The sequence below is a fragment of the Panthera leo genome, chromosome C1 (assembly GCF_018350215.1).
Source record: "Panthera leo isolate Ple1 chromosome C1, P.leo_Ple1_pat1.1, whole genome shotgun sequence".
Classification (NCBI taxonomy): Eukaryota; Metazoa; Chordata; class Mammalia; order Carnivora; family Felidae; genus Panthera; species Panthera leo.
The window spans coordinates 99,324,149-99,341,686 of NC_056686.1; the positions used below are offsets into that span (position 1 = coordinate 99,324,149).

The window sequence follows — 17,538 nt, forward strand, 5'->3', positions numbered from 1 at the left end:
CACTCTAACCTCTTTTTTTTTTTTTTTTTTTTTTTTCTTCCCCTCCTCCATGGGTTTCTGTTAAGTTTCTCAGGATCCACCTAAGTGAAAACATGGTATCTGTCTTTCTCTGTATGGCTTATTTCACTTAGCATCACACTCTCCACTTCCATCCACGTTGCTACAAAGGGCCATATTTCATTCTTTCTCATTGCCGAGTAGTATTGCATTGCCCAACACACTTTTTGAGAAGCAGCAGTGAGATTATATTGCTTATTGTGGCCTTTGTTTTTCATAGGCAGTTTGTCCGTATTGTGATTAACTCAACCAACTTCCTCCTCTCAGACGTTTAAATTGCTTCCAAGTTTGACTTGTAAAAGAGACCAGTGTATAAACTTAGAGCCAAGTCTTATGAGTCCTTCCTTATTTCCAGAAGACAAAATCATTGGTATGGACTTGCTGGGTCCAAATATTAATATTTTTGATGCTTCTGATTCACACTGACACATTTTCTACCAGAAACTCTACACTGATTTGCATTTCTTCTGGCCATATACCAGAAGGTCTGTTTTCACTTATCATCAACACTGTATAGTTCAATTCTTTTAATTTTAATTTAATTTTAATGTTTATTTGCTTTTGACAGAGAGAGAGAGAGAGAGAGCACAAGTGGGGGAGGGATAGAGATAGAGAGGGAGACACAGAATCCGAAGCAGTTTCCAGGCTCTGAGCTGTCAGCACGGAGCCCAACACGGGGCTCGAAATCACGACCCATGAGATCATGACCTGAGCTGAAATCAAAAGTTGGACGCTTAAACTGACTGAGCCACCCAGGGGCCCGTATTTCATTTTTTTAATGAAAAATGAGAATCTATGTTAAAACTTCCATTGCTTTGTTTGTTAATAAATTGGCTACTTTCTCATGGGCCTATTTTTCAGTTGCATTTCTTCTTTTATGAATTGTCCCTTTTACGACCTTGACCCATTTTTAACATCAAGGTGTCCGTCTTTTCTCTCTACATTTATGCAAAAAAAAAAAAAAATCATTTCAAGGATATTAGCTTTTGTCATACATGTGGCAATTCATTTGCCCCACTTAGTACTTTGTCTTTTAATGTTTCTTAGGGGGTTGTATGTACAAAAGTTTTAAACTTTAATAGTCAGATCTGCCAATCCCTTCCTTTTTCACGGTCCGTGCCCTGGGTGTCATGCTCATTACTTAGAAGTGAATGAGCTGGAAGAGAAAATTATTGTTTCAAAAAGAAGAACAGAAAGCTGCTTTCCATTTGCTCCATGAAAGCATAGGAAAAACTGTCAGGGAAGTGGGAGGAAGAGGGGGCGGCAACTGCCTTTAAAAGCTGAGGCAGATAATACAATGGCCGCCACAGAGGCAAGACCAGATCTGTTTGAAGTTGGGCAGCCAGCTAGTGGGCTGGTCACTTACGAGTGGAAAGCTGGATGCTAATGCTTTCTTAGAATCTGCCTGTGCTTTTGAAAAAATCACGTGTGTCTGAAGCATCCTTTATTTAAAAAAAGACATAAAAAACTTCGTTACAAAAATAGCGTTTGTTACCGAAATTTCTGACCTCACAGAAGTTGGTAAAGTCAAAAGTGCACATTTCTGGGGCGCCTGGGTGACTCAGTCGGTTGGACGAACGGCTTCAGCTCGGGTCGTGATCTCACGGTTTGTGGGTTCGAGCCCCGCGTCAGGCTCAGAGCCTGGAGCCTGCTTCGGAGTCTGTGTCTCCCTCTCCTCCTCGTGCTCCGTCTCTCTCTGTCTCTCAAAAATAAATAGATGTAAAAAAAAAAATTAAAAAAGAAAGTGCACAATTCTCATCAGCCTCCTCGAAATCGAAGTCTTGAAGGAGGAACACTGTTAAAAGGGCAGCAGCATCCTTCTGGACTTTTTCCCCCAGTGCATCCACTAATTGTAATATATAATATGATATAATGTAGTATAATTCTCACTGTTAGGTCTACTTCATTCTATTTTAACCTTGATGCCGAATTTCATAAGATGAATATATTGTAATTTTAGTTGTTTGCAAGTTTCTACTACAAAAAAAAAAAAAACGCTACAACAAACATCCTTGAACAGAATTTTTGCACATTTATGTAAATACCTGTGTAAGACAGATTTCTCAAATTAAAATTACTCGGTAAAAATATATATATATTTTGAAGTTGGCAGATATTGCCAAATTTCATTCCCATGAAGTATGGATGTGTACTCCCTTCCCTATCGTACAAAGATGCATGTTTCTCCTATACTCTTGACAATAATGTAAATTATTATCTTTTCCAATGTTGCCAATCTGGTGGTGATAATGGTATTTCATGGCTATGTTAGATGTCCTGTCATGTGCTTGGCATTTCTTCTATTAAGCATTTCTTCTATAGACTGCTCGTTTGTATCCTTGCCCAATTAAAAAAACTTGAGTTTTTCTTTTCTTATTAATGGGAAACATTTCTAGATCTTGGATATTAATAATTTTTCGTATATGTGGCAAATATTTTCCAGCATGTTTTTTCATTTTGTTCATCTTTTTGCCTATAAGTAAATGTCACTTTTTAAAAATGTTTATTTTCGAGAGAGGAAGAAAGCATGTGTGGGGGGGGGGGGGTGCAGAGGGAGAGGGGGATAGAGGATCCAAAGCAGGTTCTGTGCTGTAAATGTTCTGTGTAGGTTTCCTTTTACCCAGTGGTTGAGATCCATTGCTTTGACTTAATTTTATTTCCTGGGCAATTTTCTCAGAGATAATATTCATATTTGTGCCTAAATTTTAAAAAAAGCAAGCAAGCATAGTCTTAAAATTTTTACTCACTCTATCCTAAGGAAGCACAAAACTAGACACTTTGGAAATCCGTCATCGGGTGTCCCTTTTCTCCGTGGCTGGCTCTCTCTCTCGGTGCATTTTTTTTCTGTGTGCATCTATCAATGCATCACTTTGTTTCTCTTCCTGACTTGCAAATTTCTTCCCTCTTCCTGAATCCTCTCTCACTTTTCCTTTTCTCTTTTTTAACCATCTGTAGTGTTATCCGTCGTAAATGTTCTGTCTGAATGATTCGTTCTGGTTGTTTGATGGTATTATTCCACAGACTCTACGCATTGTTGTTTGTTTGGGAACAAGTTTTTATTTACCTAACTGAATTTCAACAGAGTTGTAAAATGTCTGCTAAACATAAGCTCTGGGGGATTTCAAGTCTTTACAGGCGAGACTCGGCTTATATTTCTTTCTAATCGCAAAGAATTTTAGGATGTAAAAATACGTCTTTCGAGAACGAGAAAAACATCCACTGTCATACTTCTTTCACATGCATACGTTTCCCACTGCTTTTAATCATAGGATACAGGTTTGTGCGATGATACTCAGGAGCATTTACCTGTATTTTTATGTGATCTTGCTAGAGGCCATGTAGCGGAATGGGTACAATGGTTAGGTTTGAATCCTCGGTAACCAAAGGGGAATCCCGAGCGGTTTACTTAGCCTCCTGGTTCCTTTTGTCTTTGAGGGGGCTAGTAAAACCCACCCAAGGTCTTTGTGAGGATTAAAATGGTAAGGAGACCTGTACCCCTACAGACATACCTGCTTTGGTAAAGGAGCACATCAGCAGGGTTGGTATGTGCATGCATGTGTGTGTGTGTGTGTGTGTGTGTGATTGCTGCAGTAGAAGAAGCAAAAAAAGAGAGGCACGTGGTTTGGTTCTCAGAGGGTGGATTCCACTGGTCTTACTTCAGTTCCTTTTGCAGGAAGAGCTCAGAATCACAACAAGGAAACTAATCCCAAAGATGAGCCTCGCATGTCAAATCTTCCTTCTGATTTTCGTCTTTTCCATCCAAGGTAAGGTGGCGTGGGTCTCCACTGGCGACCTTGGGGCGAGTGTTAGAGTTGAAGAGGCCAGAGCCCAGCTTTCTCTGGCAGGGAGTCTCAAGATCTCAGTAACTGTCTTGCTTTTTATAGGTGCAGCTCCTGCAAATGATGATATCGTCTGGGGTACCCTGGGTCAGGACATCAACCTGGACATTCCTGGTTTTCAAATGATTAATATAGATGATATACACTGGGAAAAAGGCAAAAAGAAGGTGGTGAGGTTCCAAATTAGCAACAAGCCTAAGAATCCAGATGAAAAATATAATGTGTCAGTGAATGGAACTCTGAAAATTAAACATCTGATGCTAGAAGACAGCGATACCTACAAGGTAGTCATATACGATAAGGATGGAAAGAATGCGTTGGAAAAAACATTTCAGCTGAAGATTCAAGGTAAGTCTTTATTCCCTAAATTCCTTCATCTCAGCATGGGTGCTGTTTAGTAAGTAGGGGAATAGCATTTAGGGACCGGCCCGGCCTGACCTTGGCCTTGGGCGAGCTCTAAAAAAAAAAAAAAAAATCTAATGCCTCTCTCCCAGCTCAGTGAGGGCTCCAGTCCTGTGGAAAAGATGAGGTCCACACGTGTGGAAATCCACGGGGGAGAGATCCTCACCTCTATTTGCCTAAAACGCTCTCTTCAGAGGTTACGGGGATATAGAACTGAGTGTCCAACCCAGATTAAGGTGGCATCAATCAGGAGGAGGGGAGCACGTGGGCAGAAGAAAACAGCGGTCATTCCAGGTGGCTCGTGAAGGAGCAAGCGGGGTGTGGGGCAGGCTAGCTGGAGAGTTCTGGGTCTTCCATCGGGAGAGCCGTTTGAAGCCAGGATGCCCTGAAGGAGTCGTTCTAAGCCCTAAAGGGCTGGAAGTGATGAATTTAAAGATGAACGGCCCATGTTTGAGATCTACTCAACAGGAGAGCGATCAGAAGCAGAAGGTAACTCTTGCTGCTCTCTGTAGAAGGTACGCCAGGGGTGGCTGGCTGTGTGTGGTGGGCTGGGAGGGCCGGCGAGCCAGGGAGCTGCTGCTATAATCCGAGTGAGGTGAGAAGGAGCTGGCTGGTGATTCGTAACTCAGGCTGCCTGTTAGAGTCAACTGAGGTGCTGGGAAAGGTTACCGGTGCCTAGGTCCCAGCCCGGACCAATCAAATCCGAACTCCCTGGCATGGGGCCGGGGCATCAGCAGGTGTTCGAGCACCCCAGCTGACTCATGGGCAGCCAAAGCGCGACCACTGGCCTCGATAAAGGGTGCCTGTAAATGAGGAAGCAGGGTACACGGGGGTGGGGGGGCGGGGAAGGATGGGCAAGTTGGTCTGGGTACAGCAGACAAGGAAGAGAAAGTGAAATTGAATGACACTCAAGTTGAAAGTCCAGGAGACCCTCAGCAGGGGGAGGGGCGCAATAGGAGGAAGAGAAGCTTGGGGAGAAAGACAGGAACTCCAGCAACAGCATGAGCCAGAGTTTCAGGGGGCAAATAAATCAATATTTCTGTGCTTCGCACAGGAATTGTCGCCAGAGACGAGGTCCCTTCCCCCTCCCTAGGATCACCCTCTGGCCTGTTCCCAGCCCCCACTCTAGCAATCCCAGATGGGCCAGCTCCCTGCAAATGACAACTTTCCATACCCTAGTCCTGCAACCCTGAACGGAGAGGATATTCCAGAAATGGGGTGAGACTAAGAACAGAGCCGGAAGGGGCCTCTGCTTCCGGGCCCTGGGAACACAGCTCTCCTGACTCCTGTCCATATGGGCTCAAGTGTCCTCTCCTGAACACGAGCCTTACACGTGTGTCTCATCTAGTAACGCAGTGATGATGGCTTATCAACTAGGCATCAGGTGCCCTGCTACGTGATCCTGTTTAAGGTTCCCAGCAATGCGGACAGCATCCTCTTATCATCCAGAGGGAATCAGGAGCAACTTGTCCGAAGTCTCACAGTTTGACAGGAGCAGAGTCAGGGTGCAAGTTCAGCGCTTCTCTTAACGAGGATGGTGACATCCACCCCCCCCCCCCCCCCCCCACCAAACAGCTTTATTGAGATAGAATTCACATACCAGAAATTCACCCTTTTAAAGTGTACAATTCAATGGCTTTTGGTATATTCAGTTAGGCACTAGCTCACAACTGATTGTAGAATGTGTTCATTACCCAAAAATAACCCCCACTCTCCTTGGCCAAAAGACAGAGATCTTTCCATGACACGACTGGTGCCTGCTGAGTGAGTGAGTCTGTGTGTGTGTGTGTGTGTGTGTGTGTGTGTGTGTCAGTGTCACACGGCATCTTAATTCAGCTTGTGGTCTGGTCCTCATTACTTGCAACATGGCCTTGGGCAAATTCTCCGTCTGCTCTGAGCCTGATTTGTGTAATAATAACTCCATGGGATATTCAATGAGATAACTGAGCAAAGGTGCTGGACAGCACCTGGGACCCAATACCCATTTGCTCAGTGCTGATGCCCTACCCCAACCCTGTTTCTTCACGCATCTATAGTTTCAGTTTCCTTGAGGAGGCTGCTGCCCCTGGCTAAAGAGGCATCAGAAGTTCTCTTAAAAGAGAGCTTAGGGGAGAACTAATAAATCCTAGCAACCTGGATCTAGGGAGTTCTCGTCTATGTGATGTGCCCCCACTGGATCCAGCCATGCCTCTTCCGGGAAGCTACTTACAGAGAGGACATTTACAAAGACTTGGCTCCAAGAACCTGCTCATCGCTGTGTGGTTTATGTTAGTGAAAAACTGGAAAGGGTCACAAAGTCCCCAGCAGTTACGAACTTCTTCATTAAATTAAGACACCTCATTTAAAAAGATGGGGAGATGAATATTTCTTGATGTTCAGAAAGGAAAGAATTTCATAACAGATCATCAGTAAGGAGGGAAAAAAGCAGACTACAAAATCATACGATCCAGTTTTAGTTTTTAAAACATTATGTGTACGTGTGTTACGTATCAAAAGCATCTATTGACTCTGGGTAGTAGAATCACACGCGATTTTTTAATCTTGAAACATGTTACTGTAGCTGATCAAGTTTTACAATGACTAGATGTTACTGTTAGAAATAGAAAGAAGATTCTTTCCATTTTGAAAAGGCAAATAGACACCTTGACTTGACCCCTAGACTCTTCACTGCCCCTGCCTTGTAGGCCCTCCATCCGGTTCATTCTGGACCCCAAAGAATCTTGGGATGGGAAGAAAAGTTAATTTCTGCATACCTATCTACTAGAGCAGAAATGAAATTTGATGGGAACGTGCACAGAGAAGATACGTTGCCTGGGAGGCAGGGAGGGAGGGGTCATTGAAAAAGCAGCCATCTGGCTGCATAACGGATGGAGAGAAATTGAGTGAGAAAGGTGGTTAAGTCTGGGAAAAGAGAGCAAGGGTGAGAACAAGGACAGAAGAGAAGAAAAAGGAGGAGGTCAGACAGCTAAGAAGTGGTGATGTTAGGATTTGGACCAGCCCTGTGTGAAGCCAAGGGCTTTTTCTTTCATGACGCAGCCTTGAAAGAAAAAGAGAGGCAAGGAGTTGATGATCATGTCAGATGATCATGTCTTTCATGACGCAGCCTTGAAAGAAAAAGAGAGGCAAGGAGTTGATGATCATGAGGGGCTGGTACCCACTCACCTCAGAACTTGAGCTGCACACCCGGCCCTCTCCTCCCAGGACCTGGTGGATGGATGGGAGTAGGGTCTGTTTGTGACCAAGGTCCCAGACCACACATGTAACAACACCTCCAGGGTAGGGTTCCTGGCTGCTTGGAAGCATTGCCCCCCTCAAGTTTTGGGGATCAAGACATGCTGTCTTACCCATGCTCCTGAACTTGGGCTTAGAAGTGTGAGCTCCTCCCGTTATCTGCCATTTATTAGTGGGTGCCCTTAGATCACCATTGAACCTCTCAGGGCTTTGGGGATGTCCACTGTAAATGGCAAGAAAAATCAGCCTCTTCTCTTTGTTAAGATTAAGTGACATCATGTATGTGAAAACATTTTGAGGTATAAAATAGCACATAAACATTTGACAGGATGCATTTCTTTCCTGCTTATATGATGTATCTTTGAACGTCATAAAAAAATTGTTCTGAGTGTGCTGTATAAAAAAAATAAAAATGGGGGCGCCTGGGTGGCTCAGTCAGTTGAACATCCGACTTCAGCTCAGGTCATGATCTCGCAGTTCATGAGTCTGAGCCCCACATCGGGCTCTGCGCTGACAGCTCAGAGCCTGGAGCCTGCTTCCGATTCTGTGTCTCCCTCTCGCTCTGCCCCTCCCCCACTCATGCTCTGTCTCTCTCTGTCAAAAATAAAATAAACATTAAAAAAAATTTTTTTAAATAAAAATGATTTGCAACAATAGCTAGTGGTCTCGGAAATCGTCTCCTGGTCCCAGACTAACTCCATTCCCCCCTCCGTAAATAAGCATGTCAGTTAAAATCAGAAAATGGTCTACTATGAATTGGATCTTTTTTTTTTTTTTTTCCCAGAGAAGGTCTCAACGCCTAACATCGACTGGAATTGTATCAACAAAACCCTGGTCTGTAAGATATCAAATGGAACAGACCCTGAATTAAAACTGTACGTAAATGGGACCAGTATCAAGCCTGTTTCTTCGAAGTTCAGCACATACAGGTTTATAAACAAGCGGAAGATATTAGTCAACTGCACGGCAGAAAACAAAGTCAGCAAGGAAAGTGACGTGAAGATGATCACTTGTTCAGGTGCGTGGCAAACACTGGTCAGACATCCCAAGCTCATTTGGCAAACACAGCCTGTCAGGTCTGGGGCAGAGACTCCCTCTGGGGCACAGGGGACTGGGCTGAGAGGCAGCCCTTTGAAAACACACCTCTTCCTTCTGGAACCCTTCAAGGGAAGCCTTGAAGGAGAGAGGGGTGGGGTGTTCTTGGGCGTCCGTCCATGGAGCACAATTTAACATCGGGCAATCGAAAAGATCCTCTGAAGGAACTGTCGAGGTTTATCTCATGCAAATCCCCATTTCCCAGAGAGGTCAACTGACTTGCTCGAGGTCCCTCAGCTAGTCAGTGACCAGGATTGTGACTCCCAAGGTAATGATGGAGAAGGGAGCAAAAAAAGATTACTTTGTACAAGGGAGATGGGCAGTACTTCCTACCAGGAGCAAAGGTAGAAGGGCCGTATAAACCCAGAAGTTAGGGGGGTACGGGGAGAGGACACGCTCATGGCCAGGGAAGACGGTGGACACAGTGAGGCGAAGCTCCTCCCACCACAGAGCTGACAGCCCCGTGTGGTGTCAGCACCAGGAAGTCCTGAAACTCTAAGAGTTTAAACTCTTCTCCAGGGTCCCCAGCTTGACATGACCCCCGGAAGTAATTCTTGAGAGGCAGCCTGTGGTAGTGGGAGCTCTGGGGACCAGGGGCCTGGACTTCTAGTTTGGGTCTGTCCAAATTTAGCAAGATTACCTCGTCAGAGCTCCCCCACCCCCACCCCATCTCTGGGCTTCTGTCACCTGGTCCACAAAGAGAATGAGCGCCATGAGCTCCAAAAGTCTCTTCTTCTGGTATCCTGTGAGTACCTTTCCCGTGCTGTCTGGTTAACCCCTCTGAAGGGACACCGAACACACACAAAAATAGTTAATTGGCCAGATGCCCTGAGTCTCTACAGGGACTATGGCTGGTTAGCTACCTCTGGAAACAGCCCTGAACTGGTATGAAGTCAGAAGTGAGGCTTTTTCATATATACTTTCAATTAGTTATCTGTTGCTGCATAACAGATTACTTTTGTTAGTGGCTTGCAATGACAGTTCCTGTCTCCCAGTGTCTGTGAGTCATGAGTCTGGGAATGATTTTGCTGGCTGGTTCTGGCTCAGTCTTCCGTGAGGCCGCAGTCAAGACACCGGCAGGGACCACAGTCATGTCAGTCAGGCCCAGGCTCGGTGCGGGGAGGGTCCATGTCCAGGCTCGTTCACGTGGACCGTTGGGCCACCTCACAATATGGCTGCTAGCTTCCCTCCTTGCTGGCTAAGAAAAAGAGTAAGTACCCGGGACCAAAGCCGCAGTCTCTTTGTAACTTCACCTCAGGAGACATATCCCATCACTTCTGCTGTGTTCTTCTGCTGTGTTCTGTTCTTCAGAAGCAACTCAGTAAGCCCAGCCCACATGCATAGGAGGGGACTGCACAGAGATGGGAATACCCGGAGGTGGGGGGCTGTGGGGGCCAGCTTAGAGTCTGCCCACCACACGCTTAGACCAGCATCACTTCACTCTTCATGTTGGTCCCCAGCCATGGCTCCGCGCCCCCCTGCCCCCTGATCACTGAGGCTCCCTGCGTGAATCTATCGGTCCCTTCTTGACTTCACAACCTCTTTTCCCCCTTCTGGGAGGCCCCTGATCAGAGCTGCCCCACTTAGCAAATACAAAAGACAGTATAAGTATCTTCTAAGTGCTTCATGGGACATACTTATGCTAAAACTTATCCATTGTTTATCCAAAATTCAAATGAACCTGGGTGTCCTGTGTTTTATCGGGCAACCCTGCTCTTCATGTTTATTTTAGCCAGAGCCCACGCGTATAGACATGTGTGTGCATCAGGGATGGAGGGAGTCAGGAAGGGCCTCGGGAGAAGCCAAGGCTCAAAGGTGGAACCTTCGTGCCCCTTCCTCTGTGGTGCAGAGCAGACGCCAGTCCGAGGAAGGGCCGAGAAAGAGATGGGAAGAACACCTTGGGAGGGCCCCGGGGGAGGTGCAGTTACCCTCAAAGGGATCATTTTCAAGGGCCAAGCCAGAGCAGGGCAAGGACAAGACTAACCATTTGGCTCAGCAGAGGTGAGCCTGTCCTCGAAACCAAAACCCTGAGGGAGGAGCAGGTTTGGAGGCAGAAGAAGGACCCCATCACAGGAACGTAGGGGCACATCATCTCCAGGAGGGCACACAGGAAGCCGAACGCTTGGATTCAGAGACGGAGAGGGTGTGGTTTTAAATGATGGAGCCATGGCTGCCTCGGAGACAAGCTGGAAGGTTCCCTGTGGAGAGCACCCCAGGTGCCTCGGAGGGCCACGCCGGACAGGCCTGCCAGCGGGCGGTGTGAGGCATGCCCGCGTATCTCCCAGTGCCCCCACACTGGGGTGTGGCCGCCCCATGGCTGCGTGGCTCGGCCTGCACTCCCTGACCTGTCTCAGATCCTGGGGAGTTGAGCCCGAGAGAGACTCCAGCAGCCCCTGGCTCCAGCCTGAGGAGCCTAAAGGACCCAATGCTTTCTCGGTCCCATGGAACGGGAGCTTAGTGTCCTGCCTGCTTTTCGAATGGAGGCACCTTCGTCCACATGGCAGGGAGAGGTTGTGTAACCGGCAGGCAAAGAATGGGGCAGAGAGAGACCCGAGGAAAAAGAGAATGAAGAAACTGTTGCAGTCAGATCTGTTCAGTTTGCTTCTCGGGCCTCTGGCCTGCTCCCAGGGCCCATCCTGGGCTTCCCAGGTAACAGGGTCTTCCTGGGGACGTTGGGCTGGAAAAGGGTTTCCTTGTGACACTGGCTGAGCTCCAGTTTGTTCTCCAGATGCGCCAGTCCCCTGCCACACGGCCCCAGCTGCTGCCTCTCTAACTGCTGTTGACTCACAAAGGGCAGCCGGCCCAGCACCTCTCCTGGGAAATGGCTCCCAGAATCACCAGTGCACAGGGCTCTACTAAGAACAAGACCTCACCCCTATGTGTTGTTTTACAGTTTACAAAGCACTTTCACATCCATTATCTGATTGACCTCCAACAGCCACCCTGTGATGTAAGTTTCATGATCTCCCTTTTATGAAGAATGGAACAGGCTCAGAGAGGTGGAGTCACTTACCAAAGGTCACACAGCTCTTGCCTAGAAGAGCCTGGATTCAAACCCATTTCTCTGCACACAGAGTTGTTGTCAGCCTCGTTGCATTACAGCCACTGACGGTCTGTGAGCTGAAGATCAAATCCACGGCTGCTGCTAACTCACTGTGTGTGTGAGGTTCTCTCACGGGCCGGGGAAAATCCGGGAGGGGTTGCTGGCCAGTGGGCCGGACAACTGAAAGATTTACCCCAAGTCTTTGGAAAATGCCTGGTCAAGAGGGTGAGGGGGAAAAAATGGTGCAGGAGGGCAGCCAGAGATGAAGGTGGGTAAATAGTGCAGAAACCTGGACACGAGGGGCTGCTTAAAGGAACCACTCAGAAACAGATGCTGTGTGGCCTCAGGCAACTCATCCTCCCTCTCTGGGCCTGTCTGTGAAACTCGAAGGTGACGCTAGATTGTCTCTAAACTCCTCCTCAGAGCTAAACTTCTGTGACATGCACCTTGATGAGGAGAAGTGGACAATGTCCCAGCACACGAGGAATTTGGCATTTCCAGTCCAGACCAGCTGCCCGAACCCAGCCCCCCCCCAGGAGCCATCTGGGGTGGGGGGGCTTATCCTGGACCCTGCCCTTTTGGAGGCTGACACAATTGAGAGCCTCCACGAGCTCGGCTTTTCTGAGGTTGAAAAGTCCCATCAGGCTCTTTTTATCCACGTCATGCGGGAGGCAGGAGTCCTTGGCCAGCGCAGTGAGATGGCCGCTCTGCCCGGGGCCCCTCCCCCGCTCCAGCCACTCCTGTTCCTCTTGCAGAGAAGGGTCTGGACCTGTATTTCATTATTGGTGTTTGTGGAGGAAGCACCTTGTTCGTCATCTTCATGGTGCTACTCATTTTCTACATCAACAAGAGGAAAAAACAGAACAGTAGGAAGAATGGTAAGTCCCCCCCCCCGCCCCCCGCCCCCCCACTTCTGTCCCCCTGCAGGCCCCAGGCAAAATCCCCATGGAAACAACTCATGGGGACGACACTCTGAGTCTGGAAAGAAAATAATGGAGATGGGGAGTTTGAGGATGTCAGGCTTATCACCAGCGGTTACACTGTGTTCCATTTTGTGGTTAGCTTGATCTTTGAAAAACACATTCTCGGTGGCGACAGTAGGAGAGCTGTGAGAAGCCGAATCCTGGTTGGCCTCCTGGAATCCCCCGCCGAGGCTGACTCGGTGAAGGCCTATGCGGACCTATTTCGAATGAGCCACACGTCTCTACGTGGGTAGAACGGTTACCATCAAAACATGGTTTCCATCAACAAACATCTCGTCCTCTCTTGAGAGGGCGGCCCGAGATGTGTTCAGGACCAGGCTCCTAGGAGCACAGGTACAATTTCAGGGACCTGCGAGGACACGTATGGTCTAAAACCAGGGGTTTATGCCCCCCTTTCTGATTTGTTGTTCAGACGGAACGTGCTAGTTCTGGGACTGTTGCGTCCGCAAGTCAGGACTCCAACAAGTCAGGACTCCAACAGTCCGCAAGTCAGGACTCCAACAGCCACCAAGAATGAGAACGTTAGGCTCAGAAGTGGGGAGCTGGGCTCAAAGAGCATACAGTACAGGCCACCCAAGGCAGTGAGTTCACATGACGGTGCCTTAGGTGTCCCTGCAGGCTCTGGGGTGGGGGTGGGGCCCCATGCTCCAGGAGCATCCAGTAAGCTGTGTCTGGCCAACAGCAAGCCGTGCAGCCAGGCAGGAAGGTCCCTCGGGTCCTGGGCAATCTGCCATTCACTGTAGGGCTGGGTCCCCTCACTCTGGGTCTCTTCCTAGAGCGGGCCCGGGAGGCCCATGCCGGCCACCGGCAGTGCCACGCTAACAAGGACGTGGGCTGAACCTGCCCCAGCGGGGGTGGCCTTGGACCCCCTTTGGATTTAGCTTGCTTCCTTCAGACTTCTCGCCTTGGGTCTCCTTCGGGCCCCTGCCCCTCAGCCCCATGTCCTGCCACACCACTGCCCCCAGTGTGGCGCCATATTTCCACCACCATCTTTCCAGCGCTCTCTGCCCCCGTGGAGCAGAATTGCTTGCCGAGTCCCACAGGCACGCATAGCTCCGTCACCCCTGTGCCCTGCTCAGGCGGTTCTCTGCCCGAGTCCCCCTGCATTTGTCCACTGCCTGATGGTCAAAGACCACATATTCTTCCAACATGGCCCTCGTGTGGCACCCCGTGACAAGGCGATCCCTGCTTTCGCCAGGCCAAAGTGACCAGCATGATCATTAGCCGACACTGACAAGCGGTCACTTGTGCCAGGCACTTATCTCTGTAACAGAATGCTTCGTGTTCATTATCATATCCAACTGTCTCGGTGATCCTGTGAGATAGATAATATCCATACAGGTGAGGAAATTCAAGCTCAGTGAGGGTAAGTGATTCCCTCCCAATCCTACGGCCAGCGGGCTGAGTCAGGACGAGGGCGATATAAGCCGGGAGCCCATCAAATGAAGCAAAATTGAAGGAGACCATCGCCCTCAGGGCCCACGCTGCCCTTGCCCAACCCTGAGAGTGAGGGCTCTTTCAAGGCCATGCCCTGGGCGTCTTGCTTGCGTCACCCTAGTCTGGGCCCCGGGTGCGTACCCAGGAGATGAGATGAGTGAGAAAGGACACTGAGTGTGGAGTAATTCCTGGGAGCAGACATTTGGGCAGTGGCTGAAGTGACAGGCGTGGGCAAACCGGGCCCCACAGTCCTGCTCTGCCAGGCAGGCCGCTCCGAGCCCCAGCTCATCCGTCTGTGCGAGCCGGCCTGGGGTCTCAGCCACTTGGCCACACCCCACCCCTCCTCCCGGAGCCCCTGGGCTCTGCCTGCACCCCTCCGGGCTCTCACCGGAGATGGACATTGTGTGCATTGTGTGCGGTTCCGCTCTGTGTCACTTGATTTCAGGCTTCCGAGCTGTTGCTGCTACTTTAGCCATGGCACCCGAACCCAGAAGACAGGGAATAGATGTTTGAAGAACAAACGGACGGGACGGTGGGTGGCAGACAAATGGGCAGCCCAAGCTTGCCTTAGACGAGGGCTGTAAGAGCCCCACTGCTGGGAATTGGGGTCAGGGTCAAGGTCCTCTCCACAGCGTGCTGGCGTACCCACCGCTACCTCGGGCCAGCAAAGGTGGCATAGAGGATGTGTTTTTCCCTTTCTGTGCCCTTGACCTTTGGTGCACAGAGCACTCTGGCCCCTCACGTGTCACAACCATGTTGTTAGACTCTGAGTCTTCACGTTCAAAGCCACCTGAGACTGCATTTTCCGCCATGAGGGGCGACTCTTCCACGGGCAGCCTCACCTGAAGCTGGGGGGGGGGGTTCAGAGGGGGCCTGTGATTCCCGGGGCTGTACCCGCTCCATACTGACATGTAGGGCCATTCGTTGGCCCCAGGAGGACACCCTCTTCCTAGCTCCCTTGGGAACCCCCCCCCCCCCCACCAAGGATGGCTTTGGACACAGAGACCAGAACACCTCCCTCGTAGCCCAGGGAGGCCCGAGGGGCCAGCGGGGCCCTCCAGGCCTAGAGAAGTAGGAAGCTTCCTCACAGATTGCCCGTGTGGTTTTAAGACAGCAAAGGAACAACCACGTTACTGGGAGTTGTGGCCCTGCCTTCGTGGAGGGCAGTCACACATCATGGAAAATTCCAGACGGGGCGAGAAGTTCTTTTCCTGCCAACCCGAAGAGGATGGGGCTGGCTTGTGAATTTCTGAGAAATGCATAGACACTAGGGAGTTTCTAAGGTCTCAAAAGCCTCTTGCTCACGTTCCTTGGAACAAACCTGCATGAAAGGCAGATCTAACAGGGAAACCCACCTGAAGGCAGGCTGTTGCTGATGTCCCCTCTATTAAGCTCCTGCCCTGAGGGCTCTAACCACAGGGTCTCCTCTGGGCATGGTCTCTTGGATAACCCAGAGGCAGGGCGCTGAGGTCCATATCGTCAGAACACCCAGACACAAAGCCCTCTCCTCTCCCCGCCTCTTTGCCTCTGGCTCCCTGAGTTCTGGAAGCCCTGGGCTCTCACTCCACCCTGCCGGTGGGCGTTTCTGTCTCTCCTACAGGACCTGGACATTTTAGAGCGCAGAGGGGGCTTCTGCCTCATCGCATCCCCCAAACAGCTAGCATGGCGTTTTGCACGTAGGTGGTAAATATTTACCACTCGGTAAATATTTACACCAATCCTATCTTACCGAGAGACCTGTCAGAGGTTTTATTGTTGCAGATGAAGAGCTGGAGATAAGAGCATGCAGACTAACCACCAAGAAAAGGGGCCCGAAGCCCTGCCAGGTGCCAGGCTCGACTCCCCAAAGTCCCGCTGCGTCCCGGCCTCCTCCACCGCCCAGTCATCGGCCCCAGGCCCCGGGTCATCGGCCACCGCCTCCTGGCCACCGGGCCCAGCACAACCAGCAGAGGAAGGCCCCCCCTCCACCAGCCACACAAGTTTATCAGCAGAAAGGCCCTCCCCTCCCCAGGCCTCGAGTTCAACCCAAAGCTCCCCGTGGGGCCACAGGAAACTCATAACTCTGTCTCCTGACCTGGGTGTCCCCTTCCTCTAATTAAAAGCGATAGAAATCGTCCTTTCCCATAAAGGCACCGTGGAATTTCTCCGCTGGGAGGGGGAGCACCTACACTTCCATCAGGCGTGTTCTGCGGTAGGATGACCACCCCCTGGGCTCGCGGGCCACGCCGTGTCGGCATCTCCTAGCTCACCTGCATGCTCTAACACCTGGAGCCGCTGCTCCTTGTCACGCCCAGAAGGGCTGGCAATACAAGTGCCACCACCAGGAGGATGGGCCACCGACCACCAAGTCCTCGCCTCCCCTTCAGATCCCGTGCAGACGTGAGGCGTCCTGCGGCACCGGGACCTCGCTGCAAGCCGTCTGCCTGCTCAAGACGCCCTTGGGTTTCTTATGTATCTGGTGGATGCTTGCCCACCATCTTGGACGTAGAAGGGAAATAAAAGCTTTCATTTGACCTCAGTGTCTGCTCATTGTAGAAAGAAGCCCAGCATCAAGCTGCTGGATAAGAAGGAGGCCGGGTGTGTGTGACAGCAGGATCCAGTTTGGTCACCCCAGTTCACCCGGACCGCCTAATCCCCCCGCCGAGGACAACCAGAACGTGCTCCCCAGGTCTCAGCTGCAAAGCTGGCCCGATAGGCTATTTGTAGACTTGTCTGATGGATTGAAACCTCTGTGCGCAAAGTATAAGGAGGGGCACCGGCAAACGTACTTGTTTGGGTCTCACTTCCTTGACTGTTTAGACACGGGCACAAGGATCTGTAGAATCATCCCTGGAAAGAAAGGAATCCGTGAATACTGGCAGTGACACGAGCCTACCAAACACCACCAAAAGGCAGGCCAAGAGCCAGGTCGGTGGAATCAAATCCCGAGGGTCTTAAATGGCCATTAGGAAAAGAGCATACCCCATCCCCAGCGAGCTGCCACATGCTAACTGCACTGGGGGAAGTGGGAGGAAAAGAAAACCAAAACAGTTTTCAGTTAAGGTTTACAGTGATAGGCGGTGAGAAGGCACCTGCTTTGAAATGCTGGTGCCATTTTTGTGGTCCCATCTGCCCCCCTTCTCCTGGCTTCTTCGACTTGCTAAACCTTGTCAAGATCTGGCAGGAAGCTCTGAGGTCTAAACCACAAAGTCTATGTATATTCAGGGCTTCCTGTGAGAGCACACTGAGGGGGGAGCCGCTCTTGCCTCTGAACCTCAGTGTCTGTGTGTTAACACCCAGAGTCGATTATTAAGGATGATGATGGATGAGCCCCCACAGCCTCCTGAAATTCAGACACGAAATCCAACCAAGTAACGGTTTTCGCGGGATCTACCTGGTGGGAGAAATGAAGGTCTTAGCGCTGGCCCATTCTCCTCCCTCATGGCAGTCCTGAGTGATTCCATCAGCCATC

At 49.9% G+C, this 17,538-nt stretch overlaps 1 protein-coding gene across 1 annotated transcript in view; it reads left to right on the forward strand.

The window, feature by feature from the left end:
• Nucleotides 1-16,600, forward strand: part of CD2 (CD2 molecule) — a 28,184-nt gene extending 11,584 nt beyond the window's left edge. Inside the window, exons 2-6 of the mRNA XM_042953582.1 lie at nt 3,731-3,821; nt 3,942-4,244; nt 8,314-8,547; nt 12,423-12,545; nt 15,849-16,600. Coding sequence (XP_042809516.1) covers nt 3,731-3,821; nt 3,942-4,244; nt 8,314-8,547; nt 12,423-12,545; nt 15,849-16,147 — 1,050 coding nt within the window. The 3' untranslated portion in view covers nt 16,148-16,600. The remainder of the gene's footprint in view (nt 1-3,730; nt 3,822-3,941; nt 4,245-8,313; nt 8,548-12,422; nt 12,546-15,848) is intronic.
• The last annotated feature ends 938 nt before the right edge of the window (nt 16,601-17,538 follow it).